The 19,375-nt window shown below is 37.7% G+C and overlaps 1 protein-coding gene across 1 annotated transcript in view; it reads left to right on the forward strand.

Annotated features, from left to right (window-relative positions):
* The window catches only part of LOC108496486 (dynein heavy chain 5, axonemal-like), a 147,086-nt gene that overhangs the window by 110,748 nt on the left and 16,963 nt on the right, over positions 1–19,375 (forward strand). Inside the window, exons 65-68 of the mRNA XM_017813239.1 lie at positions 3,157–3,424; positions 6,247–6,368; positions 7,348–7,695; positions 13,226–13,414. Of these exons, the coding sequence (XP_017668728.1) occupies positions 3,157–3,424; positions 6,247–6,368; positions 7,348–7,695; positions 13,226–13,414 (927 nt within the window). The remainder of the gene's footprint in view (positions 1–3,156; positions 3,425–6,246; positions 6,369–7,347; positions 7,696–13,225; positions 13,415–19,375) is intronic.

The raw sequence follows: 19,375 nt of genomic DNA on the forward strand, positions 1-19,375 counted from the left end.
GGGAATCGAACCCGGGTCGCAGCGGTGAGAGTCCTGCACCCTAACCACTAGACCAATGCTTTCCCATTCTGTCAAATCTTAAGCAAGACCTTAGCCTGTCTGGGGAAGTGCTGGTAGGTAGAAGGTGCTCTGTGATTGTGACTGTTAAAATATAGAAGTTTTTGCTGTCAATCCAAAAGTATATTGCAGTGGACAGTCTTAATAAGTTTTCATGCTTTAAGGAAATGTGCATAGAATAAATAGAAAGTGAGGTTGCAAAAGAGCTAAAGGGATTGCCTTATTTATTCACACATGGTTTATGAGCAAGGCAACATCAGCTAAGCTGATGTCATAACCTGACGTTCAACTATAACGTCAACTGTAAATGAAAAGTTAACCACAATGTTTAGCTGTAAAGTTCTTGCCTCATCTCTTGAAGTAAAGATCTAACCCCACAGCATATAGAAACCTTTCAAGTTTACAAAAGCCTTCCAAATTCTGCAAATCAAACTACAGATACAGATATTTTTAAAAATAAAAATGTATATTAAGATTGTGGAACTTGAGGAGCACTTCAGTAGTTCTCTAGATTTGAAAAATATATCTAGAAATAATTTACAGTTTTCAGAAACATTTGCAAGAGGGCTTTGGGTTTACTTTGCTAGTCTGTCAACAAAGCGTACTTAGTTCCTGTCTTTCTTTGGGCTTTCTCTGCTTTTTTCCACACTAAATCTTTAACATGGGTTAGCTGTACCAAGGATCTGATCTTGGTATATATGCGGTTCTATACCTCCAGAGTATCCTATTCACTGGGGGGCTGTTGTTGTTTGGTGTTTTTCTTCTTAATGATAAAAATCTTCCAAAATACTAGCTGGGCCTACTTTTCAAGGATTTCCTTTTTACAGACATGACTTGTAGTCTTAAAATTGATTTTCACTACTGATGGCACCTCTAAGTATAATATTAACAATATAAATCAATTATCTGCAGTTAGAAATGTTCAAATTTGTGTCCAGAATTTACTTTTCACTCTAAAATTTAGTTGTTCAGATGGCCTTCTCCCCAAAAAATGGAAACAGTGTCTATGACTACTGAGCTACATAACCTTTTTTATAAACCAAACAAGCTCTATCTTAAAACTAGTTGCATTCCCGTCCCCTTTACTTTCACTTGAAGATGGAGTGAAAATTTAACTTTCTGTAATAAAATTAAGTTTATTGTTCCTAGCGCTTTGACTCCATTAAAACTCAGATTTTTTTTTATTGTAGAGAGAGTTTCTTCTTTTCAGGAATTATGCTCAGAACCTTCAAAAGAACTGTCAGGGCCACTGTAGTGACTAAAATGCTAGTATTTTCATCTGGATATCAGTGTATTAAGATGACACAGATGTATTGGTATGACTCACTGTTGAAAGAAGCATTCTGTATGCTGACATTTCGATAGAGTTCTTTCAGAAGGAGTAAAATGAGGACAATCCATACTGAAAAATATTTTTTTCTTCTCTTGATGTTTCTATAACCTTTAATGATTGTACATTTGGGAGATAACCTTGCTGAGAAGTGCAAATTATGAGTAGATGCTTTGTTAGGAAATAATGTATCATCTGAATATTTATGCACTCATACAGGAGTAGTCACAGTCTTTGACTTACAGGAGTGCTAGCTGTACTCAGATGTATCTTAGAAAAGATAAAATTTTTTGCTCCTCTATCATGAAGTCAACTTCACGGGCTGTTTAGCCTTGCTTGTTTTAGCTACAATTTCAAATTTTACTGACCTGACAATAGGATTTAACTACTTTCTTATCTTTGGCATTCTCTTCTCCTCTAATCTTGCCAGGATGTGAAGAATCATACACAGCAGCTGTATTTATACTGTTTTGTAAAATCAGGTCAGGGTCCATTCTCTGACCCTAAGGCTAAATGACCCAGCACAGCTTGTGACAAACACTTAATCTTCTTCTCCTCCAAAAGTAGGGTAGCCTCATCCACACTGTTTAGGACTGGATGTCTTCCTTCTGTTTTGTTTCACAGTAAGAGAGTCTCAGTAGCAGTAAAGCTCAAGATTAACCTTTGTAGCTCTCAGCCAGCTGAAGACAGGCCCAGATTGATAAGTCTTTATGCATCTCATCATTCACAGCATGAGGGATACTCAGCTGTAGGTCTTGAACATGAAACTGTCCATGAAACAAAGCCTTTTCATCAATTCTTTTGCCCTCAACATGTATACAGAATAACATGCTCACCTGGGTTTGATAGTTCTGGTTTTCCCTGGTGGGAGTCAGGCAGCCAACTGTAGCCAGGGGGCTGCCTACTTAACAAGAGTAGTATGAACAATAAGCAGAAGAGGATCTGCCTGCACTTTACTGACAGACTTGTGTGGTCCTGATTGCCACCTTGTCTTTTTCAGTTCCCCTTGTGATAATTTGTATCATCTTCTGGTTTTCTGAACAACTGACTTTATTCTCCCATAGCTTCTGGAAAAAAGACTCCATAAAATTCCAGAATTCTTGTGTTTGCATGTATAAGCTTTGTCTTTTCTGAATCTAGATCTGCTCTAGATCTCCTAGAGTGAGAAGATCGCCAAACTAGAATCCTCTGAATCAGAGACTCCACAGCTGCCATTTAACAATTCAGAATGTTTCCCAAGGAATGATTAAATGTGAACCAATCTTTCCTGTCCTACCTGCTTCATTGATAGTTCTCTTTCAGATGAAAAAAATATATTCAGTCACTGAGAAAACACCAGAATTGCTGGGTTTACTCTGTGCATTAATTATTGTCTGAAGCCTCAGTATCTGCCCTTCTCAAGATAATCCACATCACAGTAAATAGAATGATCAGGCAGCTATGTTGCTGTGTTTCTGTCTTGCTTTATTTGGAAAAATGGGGAAAAGGAAAGGAAAATGTTTTCGTTGTCTTATCCCATTGACTTTGTTAGATCAGCAAAAAAAATATTATGTCCAGTAGGTGTAGTTTTTTTCCAACAGGTGGAAGATGAAAGGAACTTGAAGTGTTTTACTTTTTTTCTTCCCTAACTCTGTTTTAATATAATCATTGATAATAATGGTTTTCTTTGTGGCACAATGTTACTGCACATGGACCTTCCAAAGCAATACATCATGTGTATAATCATTCTAAGGAACTACATATAAAAGAAATTTTCTTTTTTATTCCAGAACATTCCATGTCGTGCCATTTCAATGGGTCAGGGCCAGGAAGTCCATGCAAGACACCTGTTAAATCAGTGCATGCAAGATGGAGGATGGCTCCTTCTACAGAACTGCCACCTTGGCTTGGAATTTCTTAGTGAATTAATGGACACCATCACAACAATAGAATCTATTAGTGAAGATTTCAGAACCTGGATCACTACAGAGGCTCACCTAGAGTTTCCTATTAATCTTTTACAGTCCTCCATAAAATTTACCAATGAACCTCCTCAAGGTAGGAAACCATGCCTTTTTGGAGTCTGGGGGCTTGTTTTTCACCCCCCATCCACTAAGTATCCCTATACTTTTTGCAATGTTTCAGCTAAGTACAGCACTGTTTAAATCAGTCTTGCAATGTGTAAAGCATTACTCTTTTGGGAAGAAAATGGATATTTCTTGGTTTTGTAACAGAAATTGATAGTGATTTTGTTGTTTGCGTACAATCTGTGGATAATTCCAGGACAGTGGTCCTTTCTTAAATTTAGTACACCCCATCAGTCTTTTCTTTCTGTCCTATTGACCCCACCCAAGGATGCAGAGTGGAACCAATCCTGTGCTCTATTGGGTGAGGAAAAGGGAGGACTCTCGGAACACCTAACCTCACCCAAAGCTGCAGTATATATATCTGCAGTATATATATCTGTTGCTGTTGCTTCTTGCAGCTATCACTCTTGGACATTACTGGCCTGCTGGGTATCCCCTGCCATTTGCCTCCATGCATCTCCCTACATCCAGGATCCTTCCCCATTTCCAGGATGTTTCCTCAAACTAGGATGCTTTCTGGGTCTCTAAGCCAATTTTCCTAACCTAAGTAGTTTATATGCAACAGCACAATGTATGATCTGCATCTTATTTGGCAGTTTGGACTCATGTTCTGTATTAATTGGAGTGCAAGAAAGACATGGATGGAATGAGTCCAGTGAGAGGCCACAAAGATGCTGAAGGGATTAGAAAATGTGTCATATGAGGAAAGGCCAAGATGATTGTTTAGCCTTGAGGAGAAAAGGGGTATCTTATCAATGCATATAAATATGTGATGGAAATGAGTAAAGAAAACAGTAAGACTCTTCCTAGTGGTGTTAAATGACAGAAAGAGAGGTGATTGACACAAATGGTTGTCCATGAAATTCCACTTCAGCATCAGAAAAAACTCACTGTGAGAATGGTGAAATACTGGAACAGCTTGTTCAGTGAGTTTGTAGACTCTACCCTCAAAACCCACATGGACGTGTTGCTGAACCACCAGCTGCAGTTGATCCTGCTTCAAGAAGAGCTCTTGTGCAATGTGACATCCAGGGGTCCCTTCCAGTGTCAACTATTTGATGTTATTTTGTGTAATATGAAGGCAACCAGCTTTTCTACGTAGTCTCTAACCTGTTGCTCTTCTGCTGTTGAATCTCTCTCTCTTACCCAAACTATGCTGCTACATGCAGGCATTCTTCGGCATTCTTCATATGTTTGTAGAAGCAACTTATAATCTTGCTTTATATGCTCCTCTATGTATGATAGGGGAGAGTAACTTTGTATTTTGGACTGTAGCAAAAAGGAATCCTCAAGCCTGACACCAACTTTATTTTTGAACTCCCTCATTGTTAACAAACTATGTAATGCATTAACTTGCCCTTTATTTATATACGTGTTGCCACTGATTTCAGTTGATGATGTCAGTAGGAACTGAGAATTTTTATCCAAGGTCATATTTAAAGCTTCAGACATTTAAAGCTCTTATTTCAGCATTTATCTTCCTTTGAACATTAGTAAGATGTCTACAAAATATTTGGTCTTGTGAAAGACATCCTGTTTCAGCATATGTACTCCATTCTCAAGTTAGTCGGTCTGTCGTTAAAAATTTCTAACTTCTTTCTCTCCTCCTCTCCCCTGTTTGTGTTCAGTGCTCAGCATGTTTTTATTGCACTGTGGCCCCCTCCTTATCATTCTAATAGTAACAACCTAGAGCTCCAAGAGGTTATTTTAGAAGTCAAGTTAGAGCCAATTTACAACTTGCATTTAGTGACAGAAATATGTTTGGTGTAAAAATTGAAGTCAGGACAATATACAAACACTTTTATTTTTCTAGTACTCTCCTGCCACATTGGTAGCACAGTGTGACAAGGCACTTTTGTTCAATTTTGGAACTCTCTTATGATACCCTTATAATATTTGGAAAAGCTATGTGTTTGAATATTGTTTTACAGGATCTTTATGAAGAAGAAAGAAGCAAAAGGACTTCTATTGTGTCATAGGAAGTATGATGACTTGGACAATCTGTTTGCTGCACTTGAAATCTGTCCTTTTAGACTTGTGTTAAGCTGGTTAGGTGGAAGATATCATAAGAGGGACCTGATGTCCGTAACTCATACTCGGGTTGTTTGCCAAAGGCAGATAATGCTTAAGTAGCACTGCCTGAAAGCATTTGGGAGTAGTCAGGCTTATGTATTCCGTGGAAGCATAGATTGTATCAGTACCAACTGTCTAAAGCTGTTCCTGGGATATGAGATGTCAGTGCTCAAACAAACCTCCCCAAGTATTAGTATTTCCACTATGAATTTAGGCTCTCATTTCATCATCTTGGTGCCTGTACACCAGCTGGAGAACCTGCGTACAGAATTTTGAGATTTTAATAGAAATCAAATCCAAATAAAATTATCTTAGGTATAACTAAAATCTCATTTTATAAGTAAATATCAAAACAAACTCTTGGTTATTCAGTGCTGTATTTCATATTATATTAGGTGTCTTTCTGATTGCCATATAGTTACTGAATAGTTATGTTTATATTTCAGTTGTTATTTGTAACATTTAGGACACTATTACTTAATTTTAATTTCTTTCAGACTCCTGAACTGAATTTCATGTGTTATCTGACTAAAAAAAATGCTATTGAAGTTTGCCTGTTATGACCAGCTGAACAGATAATTGATTCTAAGAGAGTATTTGAAGGCCTAAGTAAGATGATAGTGTAAAACAGAATAGAGAATTATGCTTAACAGATGTTGGACTTATGGGTTTCTTACAATTGTTTCTCATGTATTCCATTTTTATATATTTATTTTCTAGGTGTGAAAGCTGGCTTAAAACGAACATACTCGGCTGTTACTCAGGATATGCTAGAAGTGAGCAAAATGCCACAGTGGAAACCTTTGCTATATGCTGTAGCATTTCTTCACTCAACTGTTCAGGTTTAAAAATATATTTCTTTTCTTCTCTCATAAAGTTATGTTTCATTTGTTAATGAACCTTGTTATTAAATGAAAAATATGTTTAAAGGGAAGTCCCCTGTTGGTAAATTAACACAAATAAAATAAGAAAACAACACACCTCTATTACTGCAACTATTTTAGAACTTAAAATTCTACTCATGTTGGTCTTGTACCTCCAACAGAGATGGTATTTCAGAGGGAAAAAAGGGCAATCAACAAGTGATCAATTAGAGTATTCTTCTGTTAAAGTCTTGGGCATGACTGTGTGATGTCTTTCAACTAACTGGTTTTTTACTAATATTTGAAATCATTAAAGCACATTAAAGAAACTTACAGGTCGGTTTGGAAAACCATAATCCTGCATTCACAGTGAAAAGGTCTAAGAGTGTAAGTCCTTTCTACTCTGAAACCTGTAGGAGGAGATGTAAGTGGAAGAAGACTTTGGGTCTTGACTTTCAGGAATTTTATTAAAGAAAATGCTTTATAGATTAACCACAACTTTTCATCATTCTATTGATAGATTTTGCAGTATCCTTAATTTATATATGGAGCCGAGCAAATTTAGGTCTACGGCATCCATGCAGTGATACGTTGTGGTCCAATGGAAGCCTGTCGTGTGCTTTTCTTTGACCCATTACTTCTTTTTTTTTGGTGAAAATTAAAAAAAAAAATTAATTACCAGATTTTTCCCTAAGACCTGCATACTGCCAGCTGAATCTGTAAATGATTCACCAAGAGACAGTTTTTCCAACTGGGCATCTGCACCATGCAGAGGCAGCAGTGATATGAATATATCTACTCCATATATCTACACCATAGGAGGACGCTAGGCAATGATCATGGCTAATGAGTTTGAACACCCTTTCCTCAAACAGTAGCATATTTCATATATTCTTCTGCATTTAAGTTTTCTTCAGAATTACTATCAATCAGTCTTTTATCTTTATCTGTTTTACAGGAAAGGCGAAAGTTTGGTCCACTGGGCTGGAACATTCCTTATGAATTTAATCAGGCAGACTTCACAGCCAGTGTGCAATTCATTCAGAATCATTTGAGTGATGTGGATATTAAACATGGAGTGAACTGGAGCTGTGTTCGCTATATGCTGGGAGAAGTACAGTATGGTGGCCGTGTCACTGATGACTTTGACAAAGCACTGCTGAATACCTATGCAAGAGTGTGGTTTGGAGAGCATATGTTTAGTGAAAAATTTTGTTTCTACAAAGATTATGTTATTCCAAAAGGGAAAACAGTTGAAGACTATCTCCGGTACATAGAGCAATTGCCAGTGATTGATACACCAGAGGTAAAAATATTTTAATATATTAAAGGGACATTTGTCAAATAAATAACTTAATCAGGTATACTTTTCAGAACCATGTGTGTATAGGTCGAGATTAGCACACCGATCATTATAGTGGGTATTCAGTGCAGATCTGCTGACGAGGAAGAGGTAGATGAGGCCTTCTTCAAAGAATTGGAAGAAGTCTCATATTCACAGGCCCTGGTCCCATCACGGAGGACTTTTAACAACCCTAATTATCTGCCGGAAGAGTGATACAGCAGGGTTCAAGCGCCATAGGAGATATCTTGAGTGCATTCATGACAACTTTCTGGCACAGATAAATGGATTTTACAAAAACAACGAAAAGATGAGAAGGGAAAATGTGGGACCATTGCTGAATGGGGCAGGAGAACTTCTGAGAAATATGGAAAAGGTTAAATGCCTTCTTGGCCTTTGTCTTTACCAGTAACACTGGACTCCAGGAATCCCAGACCCATGAGATGAAAGGTCCAGAACAAGAAACTTAGCCGGGGTGGTAGAGGATCAGACTGGGGAGCATTGAAACAAAATGAACATCAGTTCAAACAAAATCAACATCAGTTGATGGTACCTGATGGGTAGCACCCATGAGTGCTGAGACAGCTGGGTGATGTCATGTTCAGGTTTTACTGAATACTTTTATGTGGTGATGGTGATTTAAAGAGATTCCTGAAGAATGAAAGATAGCAAATACCAGTCTAATCTTCAAGAAGCAATGAAGAAAGAACTGGGGAACTACAGGCTGGTCAGCCTCACCTCAGTTCCTGGGAAAGTGCTGGAGAAAATCCTTTTGCAAAGCATTTCCAAACATGTGAAGGACAAGCACATGACTGAGAGTAGCCAGCATGAGTTTGTGAAGGAGAAATTATGCTTAAACAACCTGTTGGTCTTCTACAAGGAAATGACCCGCTTGGTTGATTAGGGAAGAGCTGTGAATATTTTTTAACTCAGCTTTAGTAAGGCCCTTGACCTTACCCCCAAAAACAATTTCATAGACAAGCTGATAATGTGTGTGTTAGATAAGTGCCCTATGACACGTATCTACCATATGAGGAAAGGCTGAGAGACCAGGAACTCCTTAGCCAGGAGAAGAGGATGCTCAGGTGGGATCTTATCAATGTGTATAAAAACCTGTTGGAATGGTGTAAAGATGGAGCCAGAGTCTTTTTGATAATACCCAGTGAAAGGACAAGAGGCAATGGGCATAAGTGAAGCAACAGAAAATTCCATCTGAGAACAAGAGCACACTTTTTTGCAATGAAGGTGGTCAATCACTGGAAGAATTTGCCCAGAGAGGTTGTGGAGTCTCAGTCTTTGTAGGCATCGAAATCCCAACTGGACACTGTCTGGACAGCCTGCTCTAGCTGACCCTGCCTCAGCAGGTGCTTTGGATTAGATGACCCTCAGAGATCCCTACGAAACCAAACTACTTTATGGTTTCACAGTTCTGTATAGGATTGAGCAGGCATAAAAACTGAGAAATAATAAAAGTAAAAAAGCCCTCTGGTCTCATTTTGCAAGTTATAATTGGGAGATTATTCCATTTTTACAACAGAAGGATAGAGATGCTGCCATGAATTGATGGGATAGGCTGCAGGCTCCTGATTGCAACCACTTTTACATGACTCAACATGTATACCACAGTGGTCACAGTGATTGGAGGATGGACTACTTTCTGCTCCCTCTAGTACAGACACACATGATGAAGTTAAAATTGAAATAGAAGTGAATTCTCTGGAAAATTGAAACAGAAGTAAATGCTCTGGATTTCTGTCTCGTTTCTATTAAGCTGATAAATGCCATTGGAAATAAGTTCTATTAAAATTAAATAGACTGAACTGAACAGAAAAAACTGATTTTCAGTTACTGATAATATCCTGGCTGAGAGAGTGAGAAGTTTCCAAGGTCATAAACTAAGCATGAAAAGTTCTGAATCTCTGAAGGTAGTGAAAGGAGAATGTAAAGGTATTTGTGTGTGCAATGATGCACCTTTTCCAAGTGAGGGTAAAAGCAGACATGATAATGCACCAGTGGGATCCATTTGAGCCCACCTCATGAAGTGGTTCCTATCAGTGTATGAACCTTGGCTCTATGAGATTTCAGGTGCTACTTTCATGGATCTGCTTTTCTAAGCACTTGGGGACCTATCTCACAATGCTGCAATGTATTTTTAAAGTGTTTTGATGCCTGTAAAAAATCGGTGTGTATGGTTTGAGGTAGGGGAATTTTACCTTTGGCTTCTATGTAAATAGAAGCAAGTCCGGGAATGCAAACATCTTTTTATCCTTCACATTTTTACTCCTGAGGAGGCAAGCTGTGACTTTCTTCTGTCATTCCAAAATCTGTCAAAATTGCTCATGAAAACTTTTAACCTTTTAATCTCCCAGTCTTCTTCATTTCAGAAAGGATAGTGTGCTAGTCTAACCAGTGTATCTTTGTTTCCTCCCCTTTCCAATTTTGGTTAAGAAATGAAGACTGAAGTGGTCTGCTTGCTGTGTCCTTGCTCTTCTGATGAAATTTTGTCCTCTGAGCAGAATGAACACTGACTTCTGAAGAGGGCTGTGAAACTCGAGTATTGGGTTTGTGTGGCAAAATTTCAGTAGTGGGGGGCTACAGGGATGGCTTTTATGAGAAGCTGCCAGAAGCTTCCCCCATATCTGACAGAGCCAATGCCAGACGGCTTGAAGATGGACCCACTGCTGGCCAAGGCTGAGCCCATCGGCAATGGTGGTAGTGCCTCTGGGATAATGTATTTAAGAAGGATAAAAACCTGCATGTGAACATTTAGCCAGAGAGAGGAGTAAGAATATGTGCCAGAAACAGCTCTGCAGTCACTAAGATCAGTGGAGAAGGAAGGGCAGGAGGTGTTCCAAGTGCTGGAGCAGAGATTCTCCTGCAGCCCATGGTGCAGACCATGGTGAGGCAGCTGTCCCCCTCCAGCCCATGGATGTCCATGATGGAGGAGAAATCCATCTGCAGCCTATGGAGGAGCGCATGCTGGAGCAGGTGGATGTCTGAAACAGACTGTGATCCTGTGGAAAGTCCATGATGGAACAGGCTCCTGGCAGGACCTGTAGCCCCCTGGAGAGAGAAGTCCACACTAGAGCAGATTTGCTGGCAGGACTTGGGACCCCAAGGGTGACCCATGCTGGAGCACTCTGTTCCTGAAGGACTGCACCCCCTGGAAGGATCCACCGTGGAGCAGTTCATGAAGAACTTCAGCCCATGGGAAGGACTAACATTGGAGAAGTTCATGGAGGACTGTCTTGTGTGGGAGGCATTCCAAACTGGAGCAGGGGAAGAGTATGAGGAGTTCTTCCCCTGAGGAGGAAGGAGTCCACGACAATGTGTGATGAACTCACCACAACCCTTGTTCCCCATTCCCCATCTCCCTATACCACTGTGGGAGGGAGGAGATAAAGGGAATGAAATTAAGTCCATAAAGAAGGGAACGGGGTGGGGGGGAAAGGTGTTTTTAGGATTTGGTTTTATTTCTCATAATCCTACTTTGATTTGATTGGTAATAAATTCAGTTAATTTCCCCAAGTTGAGTCTGTTTTGCCTATGACTGTTACTGATGATTGATCTCTCCCAGTCCTTATCTCAGACCATGAACCTTGTGTTATATTGTCTCTGCCCTGTCCAGTTGAGAAGGGGATGATAGAGCATCTTTGGTGGACACCTGGCATCCAGCCAGGGTGAACCCAACTCAGCAACTCCTTGAAAATTACTTTGATTTCAGAGGAGTGTAGAGATTTAGCAATTGGTTTTGAGGATATATAAGGCTAAAAAGCCATGAAAGACAGAATCCAACATCCTCTTTTTAATTTAAATTTCCATAGATTTTGAATCAAAAAGAATAAGATTTGGCTTCTTGATTAATATACAGGACATGTAGAACACTGATCCACCCACTGGTCTCTTTGTTCTTATTTCTTCATACATCACTTGCATAAAATCGCATAACCAGAGTTGTCTCCCATGTAACAGCCCTGTCTTTGTTAATATAACACCAGTAGTTGTTAGCCCTTGGACCAGCACTCCAATTTAAATTCACAATAGCAGATATTCTTCATGTTTCTAACTTGGGTTATAACATTGCCACAAAATCTGCTAGAGCAAAACCAAACAAATAAGCCCTTAATGTGCAAGAGCAAAAGCAGAAAAGTGTATCTTCAAATGTGTATTTCCTTCCATATAGAATATGAGTGTAATAAAGTGCATTGGTATTTTCACTTTTTACAGCTCAGTATGAGTAAACCACTCATATTCAGTATAAGTAAACCACTATGTGTAAAACATTAAATCCTATCTTGAATCTAATGGCATAGTGTGACTAATTATAGTCACACCTTCTCTCACATGTGGTATTAGGTCTGTACTGTGTTCTTTGGGCTGTTATAAAGATAAGATCCCCAACTGGTCTAAATCAGTGCAGCTTTGCTGGCTTTGGCACCACTTATATCCCTGGTCTCTGAGTTTCTAGATTTGCAAGTATAACAATATTACATTGCACTTTTTCTTCTGTTCTCAAAGTATGTAAATACTGGTTTCCAGAAGTGTCTTTTTGTAATGTACCATTTCTAATGTAAAATACGAAAACCTGAAAAATGCGAGAACAGAAGATTGCTTGGTTTTCATGCTCAGTTTGAGGACAAGCCTTCCTCCTTGTAGGATCAGTGGTTCGAAGTTTCTAAAAGATAGTTACTAGCTATAATTAAATGAGGGCTTGTGAAGTAAGTCACAGTACATACAATTCCTCCTGGAGAAGAGTTGCAGTTGTCAATCTGACAATTATAGACTTACTGATATTTCAGTGGAAGTTTCTGAGAAAGCTATTATCATTCAGATAAAGGGCAGCTCTGCAGTAATTCTGTGCTAGCTGTATCTGAAATAAAATAATTCAATTTCAGCAGAAGAAGTAAGGAGGGGGAAACTTCAACCAAAATAGTTAAACCATAAAATATCCAAAATATATCACCATCTTTAGTTACTTTATATATGGCACCCTACTACATGCTTATAAGCCTCAGAAACTGAATTAAATGAAACGTTAGAAATGTCAACTGGTTTGATTATTAGAGACATCTACTTGAACTGATACAACAGCAATAGACCTGTAGAGACAAAGAACTAGTGGTAAGGGGTCAGTCTCCACATATGACATGTTTCCAACAAGCTCTAGTCTGAACCACTGGAAAGGAATCTGGAGTACTGCTAGTACTTCACAGCATGATCAATGTGAAGATAATCAAAAGATTAGTTTAAAAAAAACCCCTCCACTGATATGAATTAAAATGCTAATGTATATGCAGCATATGTTAATGTTTCGTGTAATTTGGTCCTCAGACAGTCAGATGGATGCACTTCCACTGACTTGTTCATATCTGTTGTTTTATGGAGCTGAGAATTTTCTTCCTTGTTTATCCATTTTCATCCGTTCTTTCATGTATATACTTTTAGAAGAAAAATCACTTTTTTTCCCCCTATTTTTTTACCCTTTTACTTTAAGGTATTTGGACTTCACCGCAATGCTGATATAACTTACCAGACCAATCTGGCTAATGAGACATTAAGGACAATAGTGAGCATCCAGCCCAAAGACAGCAGTAGTGGAGGAGGGGAAACGCGAGAAGCAGTGGTGCAGCGTCTTGCTGATGAGATGCTAGAGAAGTTGCCTCCAGATTATAATCCTCATGAGGTATGTGCTACTTTATAATACATGTATGCATGTATGTATGTTTATGTTTTACGAGTTTTAATGTGCTTCTTAAATTTAACTGACATGTGTTTTAAAAAGCTCTTAAAATTATGCACTGTGTTTTGTAAGACTGTGTTTGTGTATTATCTAAAATATTCCTACGTCAGAAACATATATTTCCAATGCCATAGTCCACTTAGTCACCTTAACTCAGAAGAGCCATTAAAGAGTTTAGAAAGTTCTTGCCTTCCTTAGTAGCTTACAGAAGGACCTCGGTGCCTCTTCCTGTGGACTGGTGATCCTATGGTGGGTACAGCATTCAATTTACCTGCTTCTGTTATACCACCATGATGAAGAATGGATTTTATCACTGACCTTTCATGCCACAGATTTTTTGGAGTTTAAACCATAAGGAGATATTTGTCCATATTTTCTTGCATTTTTAATTAACACTCTTGTTAAGTGGAAAAAATCCAGCATAAAGACTTGCATAGGTTTGTAAGCAGGATCTGCTGTCTTGCCAAGTGTTTCATGAACAGTAAATGTTGAAACCCTCTCATTTCCATGATTTTATTCTTTACAATTTTGTTTTGCACTAATAGTGCTTTTTTCCCCCCTGCTTGCAGTTCAAGCTTGCAGAGTGTTCAGTATGCAGTATTGCAACTTATTACGCATGTTTTATTTTCTCCTCTGGACAACTTAGAATGTCCACTTCGGTAACAACTAATAATCTTGGTGCCCTGGCAATATTTCATGTCTTCTGTTCTACTATTCATCTAAGATTTAATATGTCTTGTATAAATAGCCACATATGTACTGACATAATTCAACTCAGAACTTCTCTTTTCATTCCCCTGTGGCAAGCTACTTACAGTCTGCAACTTTTTTTGGTGAGATTTCCTTACATCTATCTCCATATTGTTATTTTTCCATCTATTCTTGCTTCTGTCTGTCTTTTTGTCATTATTGAATGATTCTCTAATTTATTTGTAGAATTTGATTAAGAATGGAGTCCGTTTTCTAGTTTTCCTATTATTATTTGATAGTAAATATATATTAGAAATAGCAAATAAAATGAAATCTAGTAAGTGTAATAATTATTAATCCTTAATTACTGATTTAATAAATGTAATAATTTCCACCTTGGATCTACACCTATGATTTAGACCTTGGATTGTTCTCAGTCTTCTTCCCTTATCCTTCCTATCAGAGTAAAGATTTTTATGGAGCTAGATTCCTCTAGTTTCATTCAGTTCCTTAAATTTATTTTTTTTCTGTTTCCAGTAGCAGTAAAATACTGAATGCTTGGGTAGCACATGTGCTTTTACCATGTGTAATATGTGTATTGAGCTAATTTTTTTCAATATATATGGTAAATCTTCCAAAGGAGTATTTCTTTATTCCCTAAGCTGACAATTCTTTTCCTCCTGAAGAATTTTTAGTACTTAGAAAACATCAATAATACTCACTGTGCTTTATATTGTAACCAGAGGGTAGTCTTAACCACAGGTCTTACCCCTGGGAAACTTGGGCAGTGCCTTTTAGTCATATAAAATACATACTTGTTTAATTCAAATTTCATTTCAAAATGATTTGAACAAATACCTTTTTCTCTGGCATTTCTTCCATTTAATCTTTGTCTCATTTGCTGTCATGCCTTCTTGGTTATTCACTCGATTATGCTCAAAAACCACACACAGAGCAGACCTCCCCTTTTCAGTCACTTTCTCAAGAGTCTTAGCTTTGGAGATAACCAGTTATGGAGCCAGGGGCTATAGTTAAGGGCAAAGAGTCTGAAAGGTTTATTTTGGACATTCAACTTCACCCTTAACTTGTCTCTATTTTACTGCTGTATTTGGGTATAATACATACTTTTCCATGTGATTGTATTAAAAAAATCACCACCAAATGTTTTCATTGTTCTTTTGCTCTCATCATCAAGAAGTATGACAAGCTTTTATCTTTTCTCGTGATCTGCCAATCATACATGCAGGGTTTTATTTTCTTCTAAGCAATCAATTAGAGTTTCTTTGCTTCTGTACAGCTTCTCTTACATCTTCTGTGAGCTTCGATTTGCCTTCTTTTACCTTCAATTTGCTTGACAGCTAAGGAGATTTGAGTTTGTACAGAGGATATCCTGTTGGATCTGCTTTTTCCTTCTGTATTTCTTGTAAATGTATTCTGAGCTCAGGATATTTGTTTCATTCTCTTATCAGCATGTGTAGATACCACCTCTTTCTGGTGATATCTAGTTTTCTCAGGCTCTGTGCATCTTGATCTGTGAATTACACTTCACTTTGGTTAATCACACCACTCTATTTACACACTTTTCCTTCAGTCCACATTACTGATGGACAACACGGTACTTTTCCACAGAAACGTCCCAAAATTACACTCTGTTTCTGTAATATTTCCTTTACTCTGACTATGTACAGAACATCCTCTGCTTATTTTCCAGAAGTTTATTATTGCTAGTAATGTGTTCCTCTGTATATCTCTTTGGCTGTCTTAGCTGCACTACAACTTCAGATTTTACTTCTGCAGTGTTATGAGATTTGGCATTGTTTCTTCCAGTTCCTGATTCTTCAATATTTCTTTCTTCATTTTGCCTAATGAATTTGCTCTTTCTCTCATTCCCTAGATCTTAGAACTTGTTTTGGTCTTTACAAATGCTTTCTTTGTTGAAGGGGAATTTCTGTTTTCTGCCATTACTGCCCAGTTCCACATCTTTGCTGTTGATAATGTGCCAGGAGTGTGGCCACCTCTACACAATAAGCAAAAAAATCCTTGTCAAATGTGTTTCTTATCTGAACTGTCATTCCATTAATCTAGAACCTCTTAGAAAGGGTGGAGAGGGCTGAAGTGAGCTGTAAAAAAAGCTAAATTTTAAAATGAAAGTTTGCATAAACTAAAAAACACCAAACCAGATATCTAAAATCCCAAAAGGAAAAAAATAATATTATGGTCCCTACCATATAACCAAGAATTTCATTAGTCAGAGCAGAAAATAAGGGAGAATTTAGATATTCTCTGAGGGAAGAAGCAATAGAATTTAGCAGAAGCTATAATATGGCAAATGAAATTATGCTTGCAAGTGAAAGGAGTGAAATGGCTTGTGTAATTACTTCCTGTGATGTCTGAAAAAAAAAAGGAATGAGATGAATTCTTTTGTTTGTCAATTTAAGTCTACATTTGGTCATTGAGGACATTATTACATACTAGATCAGTTTAGCAATTCTGAAACAAATAAAACTAATATCCTAAATTGTAAGAGACTGAGGGAATGTGTCAGAAAAAGAGTTTCTATGCATACCTCATTGAATAAGAGCAGTAAAAAGAGAAACATTCATTAGTCCTAGCAGTGCATCTTGGGTTTGCTTTCAGAAGAATACTGTTCTCCAGTAATGCCATGATGTGTTAATCTTTGAAAATCCAGGTATAGAGATACTATCAGTAGAGAAAAAGGAACAAAAAATCTATGAAACAAATGAAGGTGATTAAAAGCAAATTCTCTTTGGGGAAAGTGGTAGGTGCCTTTGCTACCTTTGATCAGTTCTTGTGGCTCCCTTTAGAAGGTATGGAGTGAATTTGCTCGGAGCTAAAACCCCAACAGACCAGGTTAGGGACAGATGGTACTGAAACCAATTATTTGCTGACATTCAGAGCTCTGGATTGTATTTTCTCTTGATACATTGTGGATCCAGAGAAAATTCAGGCTGTCACAGAGAGGCCTTCATTTCTCAGTTATTAGCCTTTGGCAATGACTTCGGTATCAACAACTTTCAAAACAGGGCAACAGTTTTACCCCATGATATATGCTTCCTCTTTTGTTGTGCTCTTGTAATGCTTCTCACCAGTCAAGTAACTTACCCAAAAGACTATAAACAAAATGAGTCACCTTTGCATGCTTTCTCAGACTGCAGTTTGACACAGGTGATGGAAAAGCAAAATAAACTTTCCTCCTGACCTAAAACTGTACTCATTTTTCTCTGAGTAAGAATTCTGCTTTCATGGCCTTCTTTGCTTCTGGGTCTCGCCTCACAGGTAACAGAGAGATTAGCGGTAAAATGATTAGGTCCAGTCAGTCCACGTGAGTGAAGACAGATGCAAGAATAAATGTCACCCTGTCACACAGAGAAGTTTACAATGAAAATGATCCTTGCAGCTTGAAAAACAGCTTTCTAGGGAATAGCAAGTAGCAAGGGGCTTTTTCCTTAAATATTTTTTGTAGTATTGATTTTGCCGTAATGTCCACTATGGCTGTGACATTAGCAAGTATTGCATGGAAAGAGGAGTTCATCTGAGGACCCCAGGCCTTCATTAGATGTTTAATCGAGGAATTTGCCTTGCTCTAACTCTAGTCTGGGCCTGTCAGCTGAATGCCCATTAGTGGTTAAAGTCCCTTAGGTTCCCCAAAGCGCACCTTTTGGGTTACTTTAATTTGAAGCTATTTTCTGCATATTTCACTGTGTACATCAGGGAAAGAGTCCTTGGCACCATTTGAAAAGAGCTTTGGCTTGTCCATCTACAGAATGATGGACTTCCCATTTCTGCTGACGAAGAATATAGAAAGTAATTAAGTCTAATTGAAAATAATAGCATTTACTGAAAGTGATAGGCAGTCAGTACTACAGTAACTTGATCAATGGTCATGGCACAAGTTCAGCAACTGCTTTTCTGCTGAATGTCCTATAAGTATGTGGTGACCTGAGGACAGCTAAGAAATGTGCATAGAGGAATCTGACACGGTAGAGATATGCACTGAAAATCATGTAGACAAAGCTATTAAGATTATGATTTTAGTAGCTCCTTTCTTAAATCACGTTGTTTTATGTTAGATGACAGCTGTATGCATAATAAAAAGGAGATATTGTAAGTGGGCTTTATGGAATTAGAATATTAATCTCAGAAAGGCTATTTTGGTTAATGAGTTTTGTCTTTTAAGTTTTTTTCTGTGAGTCAGTATCTATCTCTTTATGTCGTAATAAATAGAACACTAAAAGTAAGTCATCTGATTGCTTGAGAAGAATTCTAAAACAAAAGTAGTTAATCATACCTCAGAATTTGTACATAAAATGAACCTTAGCAGCAAGATTTCCAAGAAATGCACTATGTTACACCCAGTAAACCTCACTGCAGATCAGGATTGATTTGTATACAATAAGGTAGAAAGTGTGTAATCTTTTTTTTCGTTTTGATATCTGTTTATGTTTGATGCTCCAGACTGAGTGCTCTGAACATATCTAGGATGGATTAGCAAATTTCTGCACTATAGGTATTTTTTTAGGCACATTAAAGTTATACCAGAAGAATGTTTAAACACTTAGAATTCACTAGTTAAATTGTACAATTATCAGTACAGTAATATTTTAGAATATTTATTTCATCTCCACTTTGTAGATCCATAAATATCAATATTTTAGAAAATAACCCTTTTAACAACATCTTCCATACAATTTTTTCCTTAAATGGGAGAAATTCTTCTTCTAAATGATCCCCAAAAGGATCACATGCTTTGTAGACTAGAAAAAAAATTGTGTTTCTTATTTAGTGGATAAAATGCATGGACTACATTCTGTATAATTCCTTTCTTATTAGTAGCATGCACTAGACCGCTAAGTATTCTGCAAAAAAGAAATCAAATGTTTCTACTTTTGGCAAGAGGGAGAATTACCAGTTTCTGTGAATTTTTCAGAAAGCAGTTTTCCATGGATTTTGTATGGAATAAAATCAGAATATTTCATTGTGTGAATTATCCAAAAAGTTTCTTATCTTAGCTCTAGTCTTGTGGCAGCTGATTTTAGTGTTTTTTTCTCTTTCACAGCAAGAACGCATTAACTCAGTCTGTAAAATGTACTTGTCACACTGCAAAGCATTAGCATAATTGGCTGGCACCTATTTCTTGGACATTCTGTCTGACAAACTCATGGGTCCCTGTGATTAAAATATGATGAATAACCT

Source organism: Lepidothrix coronata, unplaced genomic scaffold (assembly GCF_001604755.1).
Source record: "Lepidothrix coronata isolate B3197 unplaced genomic scaffold, Lepidothrix_coronata-1.0 Scaffold40, whole genome shotgun sequence".
NCBI classification, from domain to species: domain Eukaryota; kingdom Metazoa; phylum Chordata; class Aves; order Passeriformes; family Pipridae; genus Lepidothrix; species Lepidothrix coronata.